Raw genomic sequence first — 20,779 nt, forward strand, 5'->3', positions numbered from 1 at the left:
TTTCATGGGAATTATTTATTGCCATTTCCTGGAATTCAGAAGCAGTTTTAAACAACTATCATATCCAAATCTAAATGACCATCCATGCAAAAAAAAAAAAAAAATCTAATACGTAACATTTCATCTAGGTTTGGAAAATTGTAAGTTGGAAACTTAATTAACTAAATTGAGGGTTGGACCTTAACGAGGATTTTAATTATACAGTAATTGGGAAATATGTATTTCAGCAACATCTAAAATATCAGCATCAGTCATTTAAAATTACTCTCAATTACTGGTTAATTTCCATCAAAAACTGTTTTGGTGAAAAGTTTATATTTTTGAAAGTTCCCAAAATTCCACCCCTTTGCAACCCAAACATCACACATCAAACACTATTTTATTCTTGGCACCGGAACATCCTACATCTTTTAACTCACTCAGAACGCTCATATCTTGTCAGCGTTTCTACAGCTGATGTCACCATACCACAAGCATCAGCCTTTCTCGTCCTATGCCTTTCGAACTCTATTAATGTGACACAGCTTTAAAATTTTATTCCTTGCCTCTGACGAAAAAAGCTGCCTAGAAAATTCCACCTACACGGGAAGCTGGAGAGCATCATTGCAAATCTGCTTGTCATGACTGAAGAATTATTGAAATAAGGTTTTTTTTTTAAAAAAAATGCAGTTATAACTCAAAAACTGTTAATTTCTCGAAAGAAAAATATGAGTGTTGAAGGAATTTTAACATTTTATAATATTTCACAAATGTTTCTGTGACCAAAAAAAAAAAACATTTCTGAGTTACTCACTAGGTTAATATTTAATAGTTTTGCTTGCCAGGCAGCCAGCCAGGGAGGCATCGAAGCAGTTTGTTCTCTAACGAAATGTCATGACACCCTACGTCTACTATGACCCCTTGTCATTTACAAAAATGCCCTCAGTACTTGAAAAAACTGTGTCCCCTCCACCTTTGAGAAATCCCAAAGGCAGCCTCAATGCTATCAATGCCCAAGGGTGTCAATCGGTGATAAAACAGGGATTCTAACCACTTGAAAAGGCACCATAGTGTGTTTGATTTTAAGTATTTATAATAAAAGCAGGTGAAAAAAAAGGATATCACTTGTCTTGAGATACTACCAAATACATAGCCGAGTTATGCTGTTAATTCAAATACCCAAATAGCACGGCTGTAAAGCATAAAACCCACTTTACGTAAAGTCTTCTCCTTGCAAGTCAGAAAGTGGTTTACAATTCTATCATTGAGGGAACTGAGGTATTAGAGTAGACCATTAGTGGTGCTGAAACCAGTTACACATGCCCATCAACATGATTTAAGTGGTAGAGTGGCTAAAAGAAGTGCAGTATTGCATACAACTCAGAAGGAAAAAGCTCAATCAGACTCGTAGATAATTTTCTTTCCATTTCCAGTTAAAAAGGTTTGTGTGTTTGCATGAACTCTTCTACAACCAGCTTAAATGGGTAGAAGTGGTGAACCTAAATTGCTAGCTACATCAAAGGATGGCGTATGATACAAGAGGTTTAGTCACGTACTTAGTTCTCATAATGTGATGCTGGCCAATTTGTATTTGCCTTCAAGGCAAGGCAAGGCAAGTTAAATGTATTTGTATAGCGCATTTCATACACAAGACAACATGACCAAAAAGTGCAACAGAAAACATTCAACAGCTTAAAATCACTGTCCTCACCAGGATTAATTCTCCCTAGATCAAACAGAAAACCATTTATTCACAGTTACGAGCCATAATTTTTTACTTCCAGATCACTGTCACCTTGGACATCGACGTCCAGAACCTGTTTGTTTACTCGCACCAGATGAACCAGTCGACCAACGACGGCTGCTCCGTAATGGTTCTGCCACTGCACATAATTCAAGGAACAGAAGTACTTTAACAGTGTTTCTCAATACTGTACATGTGCATGTACTGTAGTTTGTTTATTGGAAATACAGAGGACAATATTGATGTAGTAAACGTGACTGGTACAGGTAGGCACATGTATCAAACCATAGGCTGTAAGAAGAATGGACGAGACAAGCTCCCGGGAAAGTGAAGCTTATATTTTTAGAGCTCCCCCTGCTGACTGGCTGCAGTATAGGTCATAAACCCCACCTCCTCAATTTTAACGGATGGGATGTGGGTCAAACTGTAAAGTTAAAATACTCGTTACGTTATCTTTCTCCAAACCTTAGCTCTGCTGTGATCATTAGTTATTATCACCCTACATTGTGTTCAAGTGCTCATTTTTCTGTGAAGTTTGTTTTAAATAAGTTATTTGAAGTTGAAAAACGGGATTTGACGTCATATATGATGATGATTGACAGCCGCAGATCTTGCGTAGCTCTCTTTGTGAATAGCAGTTCCGTTGTGACGGAAAGCCGAGACGCCATTAAACTTTTCTGTTCAGTTTATTTCATCTTTTTTAAGCTACTAGTACTAGTACAAACCATGATTTGATCATCTGAAAAAGACGTTGGTAGAATTTCCAGCGTGAAAGATACTTATGTTCTTGACGTAGCTGGGCTGTGCAAGTCATCAGTGCAATACGCTAAATGGGCGGGGCGTGTTACCAGGGCTCCTCCCGCCGGACCCTACTGTGCATACTCTGGCTCCAAATTACGTGAAATTTGCAAGATGGAAGCGCCCATAAGCGCCGTACTTTGGCTTCAAGAACGCTGAGTGGGGACAGCTACAGTGCGCGCCCACTGTGTCAAACTCAAGGCCCGCGGGCAAAATTTGGCCCTAGAGCTTGTTCGGCCTGCAGGAAGCTTTTGTCCAAAGTTCAAATTACAGCAAAAACATAATTCTTAAAATATCTCACTCCCTCCAAATTCTCAAATTAAATAAAATTCCACCAAAACACAATGTGGTTTGCAATACTACGTCATTATTAATAATTAGTATGGAATCTAAAAATAATAATTTCTAAAACCTTAAAATTCTGGCAAATTATCCCACAGAATTCTGGCAAATTACAATGCAACTTTTGAAAAGACAAGATACAAACTCAAGGAACAGCTACCATTCAGGATATTGTAAGTGACAATGGCCAATAATCAATACTTAACTTTTCATCCATTCAGTGGGACTATTATATTATTTAAATAAGTACTGTATATCAAACTTGCTTTCCTTAAGCCTTCTTTTACTTTTATTGTTCTTTCTTTATTTTTCTGCATTCTGTAATTCTTTTAGTCCCAAAAAAAGCGCTATATAAAATTGATGCATTATTATTAATATTATCATTATTATTATATAATTCTCAAATAATAAGGTAGGACTTTGCCATGTGTTGAGATGGCAATATGAGTTTTCCTTATGTACATCACAGTTGTCTCTTTTTTCTAGCTCCATATACTTGCATCATTTCACACAAATCAATTTGCATGCTAATGCTTTGCATGTGTGGAAGGTCAGATTACAAACAAGCATATTTATCACTTTGATACAAAGCCTTTTTTGTTTACACTTTATGTCATTGTAACATTTAGAAATACACATTAAAGAATACTGAGAAGAGTATTTTACAGTTTTTTTAAATTTGCAGGAGAATGTGTACATTTTACACCAGTATTGTAGGTATTGGAATAAGCAAGCTACATAGGCATAAGCAGACTTTAACGGTTGCTTTGTGGGTGTTTTCAGCTTTGAGTGAAAAGGAGACGTTGTGTGTGTTTGGAAGGAGGCTGATGAGCGTGGTCGGAGTGCAGGGTTTGCTTTGCTGCAATGTTTTACTGTAGTGTTAACATTTAAAAGCAGCCAGGGGAGCCGCGCCGAGCTCTTAGAAATAACCAATTCTCATCTCTGCAGCTGACACTCCTGACCTTGGACTGTTGCAGCAAACGCTCAGACTCAGGCTTGGCATGCACAATGTGTACAGAGCCAGAACGCTGCACATGCAAGAAGAAAGAAACAGAGTGGGGCTTTAAAACACACTTAAATAACCTCTGTGGGAACAAACACAGTCTTCGCTCAGAGGAGAAGAAATAATAGCTCTTTCTCATATACCCTCGATCGATACACTTACACTAGTGTACGTACAAACAAAATAACCAGGAGAGATGATGGAAAGTAAAAAACGCCCTCTAAATAATGCACAAGGTGGGTCTGTCAGGTCTCACTGTTCATAAGTGCTGTACTGAGGTGAGTTACATGCAGTGGTTGCTGGGGGGCATTGTGTGTTTATCTAACCTGCCTTTATGCAGGATCCCATCAACCAAAACCTGATATTTGCACATCGCAATTTAATGTCATCTTGATGGGCTCATTTCCCAGAGAGAGATTTAACCTAATCCAGGATGGAAAAATAATTTATGATTTTAAATGTCAAAACACTAAAGCGGGCAGGCTTTGTCAGTGTTAACAGAGACTGTGTCGTGTCCCAGTGCCCAATAGGGCACCTGCGTGTTGTCAACCTGACAACACGCAGGTTTATATTTTGTTGCTATAGCAGCCCGGAACCATTTAGTAACCCATGGACTTTAAGACACAAAATCTCATGGTTTTGGCTTTAATTAGAAGATTTAAAGGAGACATATAATGGTTTTAAATCCTTCCTTTTTACATATAAATCATACAGTTGTGGTCTATATAAAGCGGAACTGCAATGCTTGGGTCTGAATTCCTCATTATTATAGCTCCACCCCTTTTCTACCCCTTTTCTGACATGCTTCTGAGAGCAACTCGTTTTGGTGCGGTCTCTTTAAATGCAAATGAGACACTCCATATCCCGCCCCCTCTCCAGGTTCAACTCCACCCTGCTCGGCCATTTTTGTAGTTTGATAGAAGAGATATGGCTATGTAGCGGCGCATAAACTTTTTATTCACACGTTATTTACAAAATGTCAACAGAAGACTTGTCCATCCAGCTTTACATGTTCGAGCCAGAGTCGGACCCGGCGGAGCGAGATGAAAATGAAGATGATGAACCTGCAGAACCCTAACAAGTGAGCTAACACAAGCACCGAGCTAACGCTAGCGCCAAGCTAACGTCACGAAATGCATTTTAATACAGTCTTTTCAAAGACAAAAACGGCAAAATGAAATGACTAATGAAAACTTTAGACTTTAAATCACGTAGGCCATATCACCAAGGATCTAAAACGAGCACACAGTGCTAACATATGAAGTCTGAAGACGGTGCAACGGCTAATGCTAACAAAACAATGACAGGGACGTCTTATCACACTTTTTAGCGTTATTTACAGCTTACCGAAGTGCTCTGTTCGTCGTCTCCACAGATAGAAGGAATTGACCCCTCAATCAGACAAAGTCTTTTGGCAAATCCTTCTTTATACTGGTGGAGGTTGCAGAAGCAGTCATCCTTGAAGTGCTTCGCGCACACAAAAATTACCTTACCCATAAATGTGGGTACATTTCCATAAAAAATAAAACTCAATCAGGCACTTTGAAAAGGTTCTCATGCTGGGAGATGGTGTAATGAAGCGTGTGGGTTACTACATCCAACAACCGAACATTTTGACTTATCCTCTTGTAACTTCGGCATCCTTGAGCCTGGACTACAAAATAAAAGCGAGAAAAAAAAATGGCGGGTTGCACGACGTGTTGGGCCTGGAGTCGATGTCCTAATTTGGCAGTTCCGCTGCAAATACTGTGATGTAATAGTTCAAAAAACGTAATAGAGAATAGAAAAATCGAAACAGATTGAAAAATATGACCAAAACAGAATATAAAGATATCTACGGAGCACCTGAAGAGACTTATTTGATTTTTTCTGTACTTCTAAACACTCTAAATATACAACAAAATGCATTTAAGGGCTAAAAAAGTGGATTTGGCATGATATGTCCCCTTTAAAAGTCAGGTATTCTATCCTTATCTTCTAAATAACAGGACTTCTTTGTCTTGTGGAACTTATTATGCCTTATTACCTCCGCCACGACCATGTGATACATATTAGAGAGAAAAATTTCAACTAGAATTTGCACACATATTCTTGTCTTGTTAACAGCCACCAGACGAACCCTTTAAATAAATAGCACTTTATGTGACCTTCATCCAATCCATTTCAAGAATAGATTTATAACGAAATTAAATTGAACCCTTAATTACATTTTGACAGCATAGAAGAAAATTTTATATTTTTTGCAATATATTTTCTGACTGAACTTGACCATCGCTGCTTTAGATATTAAATTATTTTGATGGCGGAATTCATTACCAAACGAACCTTTCAAAATGCATTCAACTAGATTTCAGTTCCATTTTCAACAATATTAACAAAACAGATATGATCCTATCACCATTAGTTGCAAAACAAGATTACCATTTGTTTGTTTTAGATTAGGTAACACGTTTATGTTCTTTAGGGTTTACAGGACAATAAGACATGAACAAATAAGGCTTTATCTATTAATTTATGTTTTCTCTGCTCAGTTTTTTTCCTCGTTTAAACCATTTTCCCTGTGCTACTGGGTGGTTGCTTAGGTGATGATTTTCCATCTGAAACCCTGAGATCTTCACCTCAAACAACACGTTAAAGCCTTTGATGCACTGAGTATTACAGGCAGCCAAGCAGCTAATTTAAAACCAGCTTTTAAATTTATTTAACACATATTTTATTGCAAAAATGAATTTAAATTGACTGTTAAAAGTATTGATCACACCTCCCCTTTTTATCCCATAGTTTGACTAAATGTCTCTTTTTTTTTGTATGTTCCTCATTTCTAAGACTTGACTGATCTATCCTGTTAGTCATATCAAACAGAAAAATACATCCGACAAAGGAGGCAGTTAATTGATTTTTAAGTTGCGAATGAAGTGCGAATCTTGTTTCTTTTTGTTAATATTTTAAAATGCCACCATATACACTGATTTACTCAAGTGAACTGTACTTAAATAGTGTTTTATTTACTACAGAGACAATCACTTAGTTCGCATTATGCTTGCCTTGATAAAATTGTGTAAATTGAATTAGTTATTTTGGAACAGTTCGTATAAAAAAAGACCTGAAAGGAAGTTTACACTTTAAAGAAGGTAATTGCTGAAACTTTAAAGGTATAACAGTAGATCTCACACTTGATCTTAACCAGGGACAAATGTGTTCCTCTGAACGGAGCCGAACTTTACTTTGCCAGCTGATATTTCTCTGCCTTAATCCAAAGTAGGCTCAGATTGAGAGATAGTGATGGTCCTTGTGTCTATTTCACGCTTCCTTTTCCCTCCAATAAACACCTCACTGTGGCCCAAAGGGACCCTTGAAAATCAAACTGTGAGTAACACATTGAAGCTTCACATTCACAGTAAGAGTTAGAAAATATTCCACACAAACACATCACCAATATATACTTGGAAGAAAAAGATGGATCTGAGACCTTTGCAGCTCATCTTAGGAATGTTCCCCATCACTCCAAAGTATAGCCAACCACATTTCAAGCTAACACTTTTATGCCCATATCTGAGCTGGGGGCTGCAATGGGTTTTGTAAAATTATGAGTGCCTTTGTAAAAGTGAAGCTGCAGGGCAGTCACGGTACATAATATTAGCATTACATTATTGCTACATAACAGATTCTGTCCACTGTAGCAATCTTTTATGATGCTTAAACATCGACATTTTAGAGTTAAAGCTGCAGTATGTAAGTTTTTTTGGCACCATTTGGTCAAAAATCCATAATCATCTTTGAGCATATAGTATTTTAAAGTGTTCTGAGTGAACAGTGACTCTCTTTTCCTTCTCCTGGCCCTGTAAACCAAGTTTAGAACTCCTGGAGTGTGATGCTGGATGTCAGCCAATCAGAGATGTTTCTACAAACACGTGTGTTCTATGAGCTGTTTTGGACATTAATCTAATTGGCTGCACGACTAAAGGCAGGCACGTTCAATTATCCTCGGTACTAAAAGTGCGATGACAGACGTCACAGCAGAAGTCTCCATCGCGGTGCTAGGCACAACAGTTACATGGCAAATCAAGCGGAAAAAGGCAGATTGAGGTGGAGAAACAACAGAATAAATACACAAACATACTCGGGAGAAACAGACTGCTTTGCGAACAGACGGGATACATCACGTGTAAACCTAAGAGAAGCTTATTTAAGGTGAAAAGAACTGACGCAAGTCATATTACAGTGGTGGTTGTCAGTTTGCTCAGAGGGGCAGCTGAGATCACGGCCACCTGTGTGAGATCTCTGGCAGGGACGAGCTGAAGGCAGCAGCCTCTGCTCAGGGCAGTAACTACAGAGTGATACGTGCATTCATGTCAGAGTCTATAAAACACCAGAAAACTCTCCACGAACCCAAGATAAAGTCCCTACATTTGTTACTACTGTATGTCTTTATTGAAAAAAAAAAAAGGCTCTAAGAGCGTTCACAAAGACACCAGTAAAGGAGGTTAAGTTTTGGTTTTGGTTTCAAAACGGACGAGAAAGAAGTTTCTACATCAGGGTCAATTATAATTGTAATCACGTAATTGATAATTAATCACAATTATGGCATAATTATAATTGTAATTTAAATAATCAATAGCTGTTGTAATTGTAATTAAATTGTAATTGAGTTTAGATAATTTACTTTGGAATTGTAATTGGCATGTAAAAATTGTCATAATTCATTGCAAAACTGGGGAGCCACGTTGCAGTTCTATGTACAGTTCCACACATATGTAGTTGATTATTAAAACATGTTTCATTGCAAGCTTTCCCACATTTTACCATTTTAAAAAAATTAAAATAGAGGGATATACTGACACAAAAAAGGCTCAGATACCCACATCAAAAACATTAAAACCTATATTTGCATTGATTAGGAAGCCTAACAAGGTAATCAATAGATAGGAAATAAATTAGATGACAGATATTTGTTTTTAGTGTATTTTACAGCTGATTTAGGACCTGTTATAAGAGATGCTTACAGAAAGCTAACACAAGAAGAAGGTTAACTTTTATTACGTTATTTATATCAGGATCAGTAATTGTAATTAATTGTAATTGAACTTTAGTAATTAAAAACAAAATTGTAACTGACTTTCTGAAGATAAAAAATTTAAATGTAATTCTAATAGAAAAAAATGCAGGTAACTGCATAACTTTATTGTTATTGAAATTGTAATTGTAACTGAAAATCATAAATTACCTCAACCCTGTTCTACATACTGCATCTTTAAAGAGACTTCTCAACAGTAAATAATTTACATCCATCTAGGTTTTTGTTTTCCTGTACACAGTAATGATTATTTGGTTCAATGACACTTTATGAAGTAAAACTTTTTTTTTTTTTTTTAAAGAAGCAAACAATAACACTGAACCTTGTTGACCTCTAGGATCTCTCTCCTTTCGTCGCTGACAGGACGACTCTGCCCACTTGAGCGCTCCTCGTGTTTGGAGCCGTCATCTTCCACAAAGGGGATCAGCAGCTGGAATGACAGCACAGAAAATGCTAGCCGGTTTACTCGCTGTAAGTAAGAAGAAGAAGGCATTCCAAGCTTGCCACAGAAATACAGGCTTAATCAAATTAAAGTGCCTCCTCACACAAACACAAATGTTCAGTAGAATACAATTATTTTCATGAATTGATGTTGGAAAAATCTGTTTCTAGCCTTTAATAGGGACACATAAACACTAGTTTTGGAATAAAATCCAGCTGATCCCTTCTGTATGGCTATCTTTTTTCATATACATATAGTTAATAAAGATGCAAACATTATTCACTTATAGGCCAAGACATTATTGTCAAGAGTGCAATATAAATTTTTGTTACCAACTTTTAAATTGTATTATCGTTAAGTCTGAGTTAGTTTCACTGATGGCATCTATAGAGAATAATTTATGAAGTGTGATTTTTTTTTTTCAGCCCTCTACTTTTCATAAAATATGCGTTGGCCAAAGATGTCACAGTCAATTCACTGTAAAGAAAGGCAGCATTAGGAGCCAGAGAGAGAGAGAGAGTGTGTGAGAGATTAATTCATTTTTAAACACTCGGTGTGCTTGACCTTGTCTGCTTGACACCGCAGTGAGGCTGATGTGCAAGTTCCTCCGAGCGAGGCAGCATGTCATGAGCTGACAACTCCAAATCACACCAGCTTTAAATCACACTGCCCTCTAGTGGCCAATGAGAGAAGAGCAGGGAGGGCAGGATGTGCAGAGACACACCCACTGATCACACACTGTGATAAGGTTTATGCACTAACCTGTTTATTGGTGAAACAACAAAGTCACTAAGAAAAGTTAGATGGACAAAACTATTCATGCTCCTAGTCACATGTCAAACTCAAGGCCTGGGACTAAATCTGGCACTTTAGATCAGGGGTGTCAAACTCATTTAAGTTCAGGGGCCAAATACGGAGCCGCTTAATCTCAAATGAGAAAATTAGTAATTTCAACAGTATCGTGCCCTAGTTTACACTTCTACGTATACACAGAATGCAAAATATGTACAAAACTGACAATATCAGAGCAGTAAGTGACATCAAACCCAACATGGATCTTTACTTTAAATTTCCTAGATTTTCTGACCAATTTCTATTTATTTAAGGGTAATATAATGTAATAATTTGGGAAGAATTTAAGGATTTTGTAAGAATTGTGAGTTTTTCCAACAGTTTTACATTAAAAATGACTGCAATCGTGCGATAAAAGCACAGAGAAAATTGTGGCACTTGCAAAATATTGTTGAGTTTCATTTATACAATGATTGAGGTTTTTTCTGTGATTTTTACTTCCTCTTGTGGGCCAAACTGGATTTGGCCCCCAAGCCATGAGTTTGACATGTGTGCTTTAGATCATCCAACTTGTTCCTTCAGGAGAAAGTAAAAATCACAGAGAAAACATGTATCTTTGTGTAATTTACAAACTAATTCAGTTGTGAATATCTCAGTAGCTCCAAATACACAAATTCAATGAACATTTGCAGTGTCCCCATGCTTGTATACCACATGATGGCAGTCATTTTTAAAAGCATCCAATGTTTCCAAAATCCTGCAAATTTTTCACAAATTATTTTACGAAATTTCCCCATATTTAATTTTAAATTAGTTACAAAATGAAGGAACTTAAAGTGAAAATCCTGAAGAAACTGGTATCTGTCCGCTTTTGCTTTGAAATTGTTGGTACCTTCTATACGGTGTTGTTCATTTCTACGTGGAAGTGCAAACTAGGGTACAATAATCTGTCTATAATCTGCGGCCTATTTGAGATCAAACTGGTCCATATTTTTCCCCTAAACTAAAATTAATTTCACACTCTTGCTTGAAGTCAAACAATGCAGAAATCCCTTTAAGGGCTTTAAAAAAAAAAAAAAAACATGAACTGGATGATAAATGATCTTGTGCTTAATTATATTTGCACAAAACTGACTGTGGCCAAATAAAACTCAACTCTTGTACGATGATTATCATTACTATAAGTAAAAAGCCCAGACTCTAAACCCTTTAATTTATCATATAAGCACTACAATGACATTTTATTAATTTAAATTGGATACCGGCCTTCTTAAAATAACATCTTCCATGATCTGTAATTTTCTTTGTCAGTTCAGAATCGCACCGTGCTAAAGCCTTTTCCAGGACATAATGTTAATTCTTCACTAGGTTTAAGGCTTTTTATTATTACCGTACTATTATTTTGGGCTGGTTCCCAGTACAAATATATAGGACAATATGGAAAATAGAAAACTGCCATACCAGACAGGATCACAAACATAGATTTGCTCGTGAGAGTCAGAAGAAACTTAACAAGTATGTAGAAAAAACATACTTTATTCCAACAACAACTTGGCATCATAACTCATCTACATTGTACTGAATTCCATCCAATAGCAGGAAGTTTTTACGGTGTTTGGCCTGAGGTTTTACAGCTGGCTCCAGCGCCCTTCCAGGCACAAGATGATAATTAAAATCAGCCAGACTTATCTGGAACCAAATGACTGCCTCATGTACGAGGAGACGGCACCAGCCAAAGAAAAGACTAACAAGCACTAAGCAAATAACAAAACAAAGTCAGACGGCTATGTATACAAGCAGATGATCGGAACCGAGACTTGATGGATTAGATAGCGGGGATTTAAAGAGCCGTAGGAGATGTGAAGAAAAGGGCGATAAAATACAATGCAGATTGTTACAGGGAGGTGGAGAAGCAAATGGGGAAATGTAGGAATTGGAGGGGAAAAAAAAGATGTAACAATCTGGGAAAACTTCAGTTGTCAGGTTCCAGGCAGAGTGCCACAGCACAAAGTAAACGGAGTAGAAAGCAAGGCACGGACATGTGAAGAATATTAGAGTAGACAAACTCAGAGGTTTTTTTTTTTTTCAAACTTTAAGCTAAAAAAAAAATTATTTAATTTTTTTTTCTTTCGTTGGATGATTTAAAGCTGAAGTCAAACACAGATGAATTTTAAACGTAATGGGGCTGATTTTGGCAGCTTGTGGGGGGAAAACAAAATGTGCTGAGCAGGGAAGGAAAAGACGGGTTGTTGGTTGTGTGTGTGTGCGTGTGTGTGTGTGTGTGTGTGTGTGCCTGTGTGTCATATGCTAGAGTGCACCAGTGTGAGTCATACGCCTGACTCCTCCATGGAAAAGATGGATGTTATTTCCTGCCTGACAAAAAAGAATGGGCTAATGAAGTCCTTCAAGCCGCCTCTGTGAAACAAGAGAATTGTAACAGAAAATGAATATAAAGATATGGATGAAAAGCAAGTGTTGACATGTAACAAAAAAAGAGTGAAAGGAAATTAAACAGCAGTTTGTCACAGGAAATAACAATACGTGAACAAAGGTTGACATTGGGAAGAAATGACGAGAAAGAAGGAAAACAAAGCTTGAAAAAGGAAATAAAAGTCAGAACAACACAATTACACGACGGGGAATGAAAAAAGTGTGCCAAAATCAGGTGGAAAGGGAAGCAAAAATGTTGCAACTAACGATGGCTTGGCTAAAATTCAGGTGAAAAGCGCTGACGTGTGATTTTGTTTCTAGCTGTTCATTAACCTGCCTTTTTGCTAATTAGGCAACTATGAGGTCACGCTGCTCGAGCCATTGATTTAACTTCTTGTTTAGGGCAGCCAATTGTCAACAGCTGTCGGGTGGGCACCTGAATTCCTCATGATGAATGGTGTGCACGTCAGGGCCAAAGTCAAGAACGTTCACAAACATATTGTAGGCTTTTCAACATAAAACCACGTCCAACAAAATCAAGGGCCGACATGGGCAACATGTGACCCGGGGGCCAACAAAAAACCAACACAAAATAACTCCAAAACCACTCAAAATGACAGTAAAATACACAAGATGACGTAAATATACAAAACGACAAGAAAAAACAAACGACAACATAAACAGAGAATTGCTCCAAAAAAAAACAACAAAAAAAAACTAGAAAAATATATAACAAATTATACCAAAAAAATACACAACCACTAAAATACACAAAATGACAAGATAAAATAAGAGACAAATGCACAAAATGAGGATGAAAACACAGAATACCTACAAAAATACACAAACCAAACAAACATTTTCAGATTCTAAAAGTTGCCCTAAGATTCTACTTTCGATTACATTCTAAATACTGATGTGAATCCTCATAATGTGGCCCTCGGATCAGACAATTCCCCCACCCCCCACTGTGATAAAAGTTACCCATCTCTGCTCGAGGGGAAAATTAATAAACATTTAAACAAAATAGAATGAGGACGGGGAAGCAAAATAATGAGAAACATTGCGGCTCAACAAAGGTTTGCAGCCTAACTGTGACACTGAAATACTTCCAAAAAATTATAAGCAATGAGGAATTTTTATAGTACAATGTGGCAGCCATTGCAAATTGGTCCAATTTAAGACTGGTCTCCACCCACATCCTCCTTTATCCTCAGTAAGAGTCTGCTATGAGAGATTAGCTCCGAGCTAATCTGTAGGAAATGAGAAGGGACTGATGCAGTAATAAATCCAATCAAACAGCGGTGGATGGGCTCGGTGTGGCACTACGTGAACCGTCCCACAGTGCATCATCGCAGAGACACAGGGGAAGTAAAGTGAGTAAAAGAACCTGTGTGTGGGATCACGTCGGTGTATATAGGAGCGTGTAGAAATACAGTGAACGTAAGCAGTGTTTAAAGCAAGTCTAGAGACTCACCTGAAGCAGGTAATGAATCTGTCGCATCCACAGAAAAAGGGAGGTCTTTAGGGACCATGTGAGATAAGAGTCCCCACGGGGAAAGGTGTGTGTGTGTGTGTGTGTGTGTGTGTGTGTGTGTGTGTGTGTGTGTGTGTGTGTGTGTGTGTGTGTGTGTGTGTGTGTGTGTGTTAGGAGAAGCAATAACAATGGCCTACTTCCCTGAAACTCCCTCCTAATTCAGCTGCTGGTTTGGATGAAAAGCAGATGATTTCATATGGGGCAGGTGTGGACGTTTGTATGAGCATTACCCAATCACAGAATGTTGGATGTCCAGTTCAACAGATGTGGTTAAATCTTGTATAATATATAGTGTAATAATAATATTATTTGTAAATATAATAATTTTCCTTCAGTTTGAACTGTTGGACAAAGGGATTAAGAAACTCCTCATGTATTGAGATACACATCTGGTATCCTGTTTGTCTTTGTTTACTGTCAAACTTCAGTGTAAAGTGTAATAAAAGCACTGTGCTTAATTATAAAAGGAGAGTGGGTAGAACTCAATAACCTTCTGCTGCTTCCTTTCTACTCCTTCTTACGACACATAAAATGCTGAATTATAGAATTGTATATCCATGAATTGAATTGTTGTTTTAGTTTCTATTTTGTTTGTTCCGAAATCAACAAATAAATAGATAAACAGCTAGATAGATAAATAATTAAACAAACAAGCAAGCAAATAAATAAATAAATAAAACAATTCCTTGTTCTTTTCTGGCCATGGAATGTCAGAAAGTTGAATTTTCTTGTGAAAAATGTATGAACTTTACCATGACAAAATAAATAAAATAAAATAAAATAAAATAAAATAAAATAAAATAAAATAAAATATAATTGAAGGCCAATCACTTCTATTCCCACTGTTCAGAATGAGTAAAAAATGTATACTTGGCACACAGAATATGGTTATTATATTTACAGGTTTTTGGGGCCTACTATGATTTGTTTATCTTTTGATTTGATACAATAGATATTGTGAGAACATCAACTGCTAATGAAGCTGAGCATTGCATACTTCCAACACTAAAACATGTCTTGATAAGAGTTCATAATTCTCTCTCACCTCTGGAGCTATGGGGTCGAGCCCGGCGCAGTTTTCGCTGCATTTGTCGTAGACGAGGCGTAGCTTGCGGAAAAGCACGGAGAGCATGCGTAGATGCTCCTGGAGTTTCCCCAGCCGGTCCTGGTGGGTGTTTGGGTGGTAAGTGACTCCATTAGGCAGCTGCAGAGGAAAAAAGGATAAAACAAGTTAGATTTAATCAATCACAATTAAAAAAAAAAAAAAAAGCGGCTAATCCCCTGAGAGTAAAAACCCCATTAATACTGCACTGATCCCTAACCGTTAGAAGATCTCAACTAATGCACAGTAGATGCTCTTTTATTTACACACATTAATCAGAATCAGAGAGGATTTATTCACCAGGTACAGTTTAAAAAACAGTACAAGGAATTTAACTTGTTGGAGCGGAAAGAACACACATCAACACACACAGGCGACCATTTGCGGCGCCATCAAAAGGTATAACCTGATGATCGTCATGCAACGTGGTCCCCAACCACAAACTAAACCACACACTCAGCACAGCATCATCAAAAACGCACCGCTGTCACAGTTTTCTCACACTGAGGACGCATTAGTGGCTTTTAACTACAATAAGAGTTAAAGAGCACTAAGATATAGTTTTATTGAGATGATCGGCAGGCCTCTGGGACTGCAGCGTCTGATTATAAACATCCAGCATTGCATGAAACAAGTCTGCCTTCCAGGCAAACAGACTGATGGGAGAGATGAGAAAGCCGAGGAGAGTCAGAGGAGCAGAGGGGAGATAGGGAGAGACTGTGTGTGTGTGTGTGTGTGTGTGTGTGTGTGTGTGTGTGTGTGTGTGTGTGTGTGTGTGTGTGTGTGTGTGTGTGTGGGGGGGGGGGGGGGGGGGGGGGGGGGGGGGGGGGGTGTGTGTGTGTGTGTGTGTGTGTGTGTGTGTGTGTGTGTGTGTGTGTGTACAGAGAGGATACATGAAGAATTTTTATGAGCATAAACAAAGGCAGCGATGTACAACACTGTGTATTCTGCTGCTGAGGCTGATCTCAGGATGTGATTTTAACAAAAGTGCAACAACAGGACATAAATATCACTCCGACGTCATTTTCAGGACAACGAGAGAAACGGGAGTGAATGCACTAAAGAATTATAAGCCCTGCTGTCCTTAAAATATTACCAATATAACATAGATACTCAGGGTTATTTATTTGATATATTGCAATTTTTCACTGCGTGATTATCATATCGATCCCAAAAAATGTCCAAATCAATTTTTTTAATAATGTTTTTTGACAAATAAACCATTTATATGCGCTAACATATGCATAGCACGTAAAATCATGGTCACTAGGTGTCAGTGAACCACATCAGACCTTGTTAAACTACCTCACCACTCAATACATTTTAGCATAGATAGAAGATGAATCACTTCATTTACATAAAACAAATTGGGCACTTTGATAGATGTCTGTGGTTTCTTTTTTAAATGATTTAAGAACTTAACAGAATCAGAGTCTGTTGTCGAAAACAAAAGTTTAACTTTTTTGACAAATGTAATTTGACAGTTTGGTAAACATATCACTTGGTTTTGATATTGGTACTTGAATTACAGTTAATTAGTAAGGTTAATGTTAGGCTCATGCTTTTGCTAGGCTAACACTAATGCTAGGTTAGTGCTAATGTTAGGCTAATGCTATTGCTAGGTTAATGCTAAAGCTAGATAAATTTTATTGCTAGGTCAGTGCTAATGCGAGGTTAGTGCTAATGTTAAGCTAATGTTATTTCTAGGTTAATGCTAAAGCTAAGTACATTTTATTGCTAGGTTAGTGCTAATGCTAGGTAGGTTATTGCTAATGCTGGCCTAATACTATTGCTATCAGCTAATGTTAAGCTAGTGCAATTGCTAGGCTGATGCTAACACTAAGTTGATGCTAGGCTAATGCAAAAGCTATGTTAATAATATTGTTAGGTTAGTGCTAATGCTAGCCTAATGCTATTGCTAGGCTAATGCTAGGCTAGTGCAATTGTTAGGCTAATGCTAACATTAAGCTAATACTAAAACTTGATTAATGGTAAAGATAGGTTATATTTATGCTATGTTAATGCTAAGCTAATGCTAGTTAATGCCAATGCTAGCTAATTTTAATGTTAATGCTAACTAATGCTAAAGCTAATGTTAATGCTAACTTATGCTATGATAATGTTATGCTAACGCTATGCTAATGCAAATGTTAATGCTAATGCTATTTTATGCTAAGCTAATAAATAATTTTCCGGGTCAGAAGCTGGATGGATGGATGAATGGATGGATCTTCTGATTGAAGTCATGGGATGCTGAAACCTATTCCAACCCAAACAGGAACAGTCAGACAACAGTCAAACAAACTTTCCTTAGGTTTTACATAAACAAAAACTGCCTATTAGTTGTGAAACTTTTTAAATCAAATAGAATAATAAATAATGTACAATGGGCTTACCTCTGATGGCATCTACAATTACCATTTCAATACTTAACTGCACTGTCTTTGTGAGAGATATTTGGTGTATGAAAACTCACCTGCATGTTTCTGAGCAGCTGAAAGATCTCCATGGTCCTGAACACAATGTCTTGAACTGTTTCTTGACCGATGCGACAAAGCGAAGCCGTATTGACGTCCCGAGCCGCTTGAGCCTGTGGTTGCTGTTGGTGCTGCTGCGGTGGTGGTGGTTGCCCACCGAAGGGCGGCACCAGTGGAGGGGTCGTCATGGAGATGGCAGGTCAAAAAATTTGAGTGGAGGTGGCGAGGCTCGAAGGTTGAGAAAACACTCTGCCTGATTCACGTACGCACACCTTCACATGCCTGAAAAGAAAGAAGACGCACGGCATTAGTAGTGAATCCTTTTATTTAAAATGTCATTTTTTGGCTTTAAACTAGTAAAGTAGCATAAACAACATTTTGCGTGTAATGACTGCAAATAAAGCACTAATTTGCATTATTTACTTTTAAATGCATGTGTGTGAACTTCTAAAACAGCAGCAAATATTCTTTAATATGTATTCGTAAGATAAAAACACCCAGATAATAGCTATCTGGTTGTACTATTACTTATGATATCAAAAAAGAATAAATTAAAAATTGCGGGAAGTTCTTTATTTGCCAGAGATCTACTTTACTTTACAAGCTCCAATTCCTTTTCTCTGTTGTATGGAAGAAGATGTGTTTTTAGGGGTTTGTGTTGTTTTTTTTTTTAACAAAGTGCTAAACTACAACTAAACAAAACTACAATTTGCAAAGCGCTTATTAAACGCTTCTAAATTTCACTTTTTGTCATACCTAATTATTAAAGATGTCCCGATACAACTTTTTCACTTCCGATACGATGCCAATATTACAGCCTTGTGTATCGACCGATAACGATAATGATCCGATGCGATATCAGCACGAATCATACATACTTTTATTACTTATTTCGTAGTGTGGAATGTTAGAAAAGGCTTGATAAAATGATGTTACTCGAACAGAGAACAATAGTCAGCAACAGTAGGTATGAGGAAAAACTGACCCATTTATTATTAACCAATTGGTTACATACATTTTAACCTTCAATATAATATCTACAGTAATCTACAATTGAATATCGGAGATTTTAGATGCAGTCCAATAAAATCCAATATTCGTTTTCTGGCTGATATCGGATTGATATTCGATATCAATATCGGATCAAAACACCCCTACTAATTATGCTGATTATTGTTCTCTGTTTGAGTAATATCACTTGATAACATTCCACAGTACAAAATAAGTAGTAAAAGTATGTATGATGATTCTTGCTGATATTGAATCAGATCGATAGTAGTATCGTCCAATACTCAAGGTATCGTATCACTTTCAATACGATGCCTTGAGTTGTATCGGACACCCCTACAAAATACACATAATGACTCCAAATAAAAAAATATAAAGTATTACGGATAAATACGCATAAGGAGAAGAAAAATACACAAAACTACCCAAAGAAACTAGCAAAACATCTACAAATATACACAAAAGTAACAGAAAAATATACAAAAAACCAATCAAGGAAAATAACAAGCAAGAAAAATACACAATACCACCCCAAAGAACATGACAAAACACACAAAGCAATGAAAAATATACAAAATAAGACTAAAAAACGTGTTGCTTCCTGTATTAATGCTCAGATCCGTCATTATACTAAATGCTGATGTGAATGTTAATAATTAGGCAGCCATATGACTGTGTATAATATCAAGTTAGATTGACGTGCATTAATTTAGCAGTAAACACGGTCATAGCACGTCACAGACACAATTACAGTACAAAAAAAAAGTCAAAACGAATAGCAAGTACAAGTCTCTTCAGACTAAAAGAAATCCCCCTGTCACAAACTCAACTGGAGTGAGAACCAAAAACTATATAATAGTGTAAAGTGCCATTTCGAGCCATTTAACGGTCCCACCGCCTGGTGTGTGGTACATTTTCGTGGAGTCACCAAAGCAACGCACACAGACACAAAAACAACCGTCTCAGTTGGTTCTACACTTCATTTAATGTCCATAGTTGATATTCTTTCAGAAGCGAAGGTTACAGTTGTATCTAAAAGCTGTATTAATGTTACCTGTTTAGTGTTTGTTAACCTCTGTTGTTGACATCTCAACTCCTCTGCTTCGCTCGGCTGTGCTTGTTGGCGTCCAGCTGATTGAAGTATCGCGAGAGTTCGGCTTGTCTGGTAACCGTAACTCTGGTGCTAAATGAGCCGTGCGTATCATAAATCCACTACTTTAAACAGTTTCATCTGCAAATATGACTCTGTATGGTAGACCAGCTACTTAAAAAAACCTAGTTTTCACTGGTAACGGAGACATTGACTCTGTTTGATAACCCACTACGTTAATTTTTGAAGTTTGATAAAGATTTACGGTAAAACAGTGCGCAGCAAAAATGTACAGTCGGTTTTAAGGACAACAGCGCTTGTTAGTGGCTGCTCCCTGTAACTGCAACACTTCCGCAATACACAATTGATAACTGTTGATAATAATAGTAATAACTAATTTTATTTCAAGTTAGAAGCTGCTATTAAGTTTTTGCTGTCACATAAATTATTTTTTAAGAATTATAAGACATAAAATTAAATAATGGACCTCATCAAACCTTTACATTAACTTGAATATTCTTATTTTACCATTAAGGGGTTTTCACACATGTAGCTTGGTAGATTTTTCTTTTCTTTTCATTGCACACAATCCCTGATATTCCTCACATTTGGAAGACTCCTTATATTTCCTTTAGTGTTGTAGCTGTTCACTAATATTTACTAATGATAATTATCAATATACTGGGAGTCAAACCTAGAACCTTCTCAATGTGAGACAAAAGTTATAACTCTTCTATTTTTATTTTTGGTTTTTTCAGAATGCCTGGTTGGTGAGATTAAGTGTTAATCCAGCTACTCATACTTAATTCTACATTTTTAAGTAGATTTTTTTATTTATTTTTTAAATGACTACTATAAACTCGAAAGGTTACTACACTAGTACTACAAGTAACACACAATTGTCCACTTGTAGATGATTTAGTTTTACTAAAAACAACAAAACAACATTTTAGTTTACTAT

General features: G+C 37.0%; 1 protein-coding gene across 1 annotated transcript; it reads right to left on the minus strand.

Annotated features, from left to right (window-relative positions):
• Positions 1–1,736: 1,736 nt before the first annotated feature.
• LOC114472574 (mediator of RNA polymerase II transcription subunit 30-like) lies at positions 1,737–19,918 on the minus strand. The gene is made up of 5 exons (XM_028461894.1): positions 19,783–19,918; positions 17,720–18,002; positions 15,187–15,345; positions 9,263–9,370; positions 1,737–1,862 (listed from the first exon to the last, which is right to left on the minus strand). The coding sequence occupies exons 2-5, from the start codon at positions 17,906–17,908 to the stop codon at positions 1,737–1,739; spliced, it is 582 nt and encodes a 193-aa protein (XP_028317695.1). The 5' UTR covers positions 17,909–18,002; positions 19,783–19,918.
• Between the last annotated feature and the right edge of the window lie 861 nt (positions 19,919–20,779).

The sequence above is a fragment of the Gouania willdenowi genome, chromosome 11, assembly GCF_900634775.1.
Source record: "Gouania willdenowi chromosome 11, fGouWil2.1, whole genome shotgun sequence".
NCBI classification, from domain to species: Eukaryota; Metazoa; Chordata; class Actinopteri; order Blenniiformes; family Gobiesocidae; genus Gouania; species Gouania willdenowi.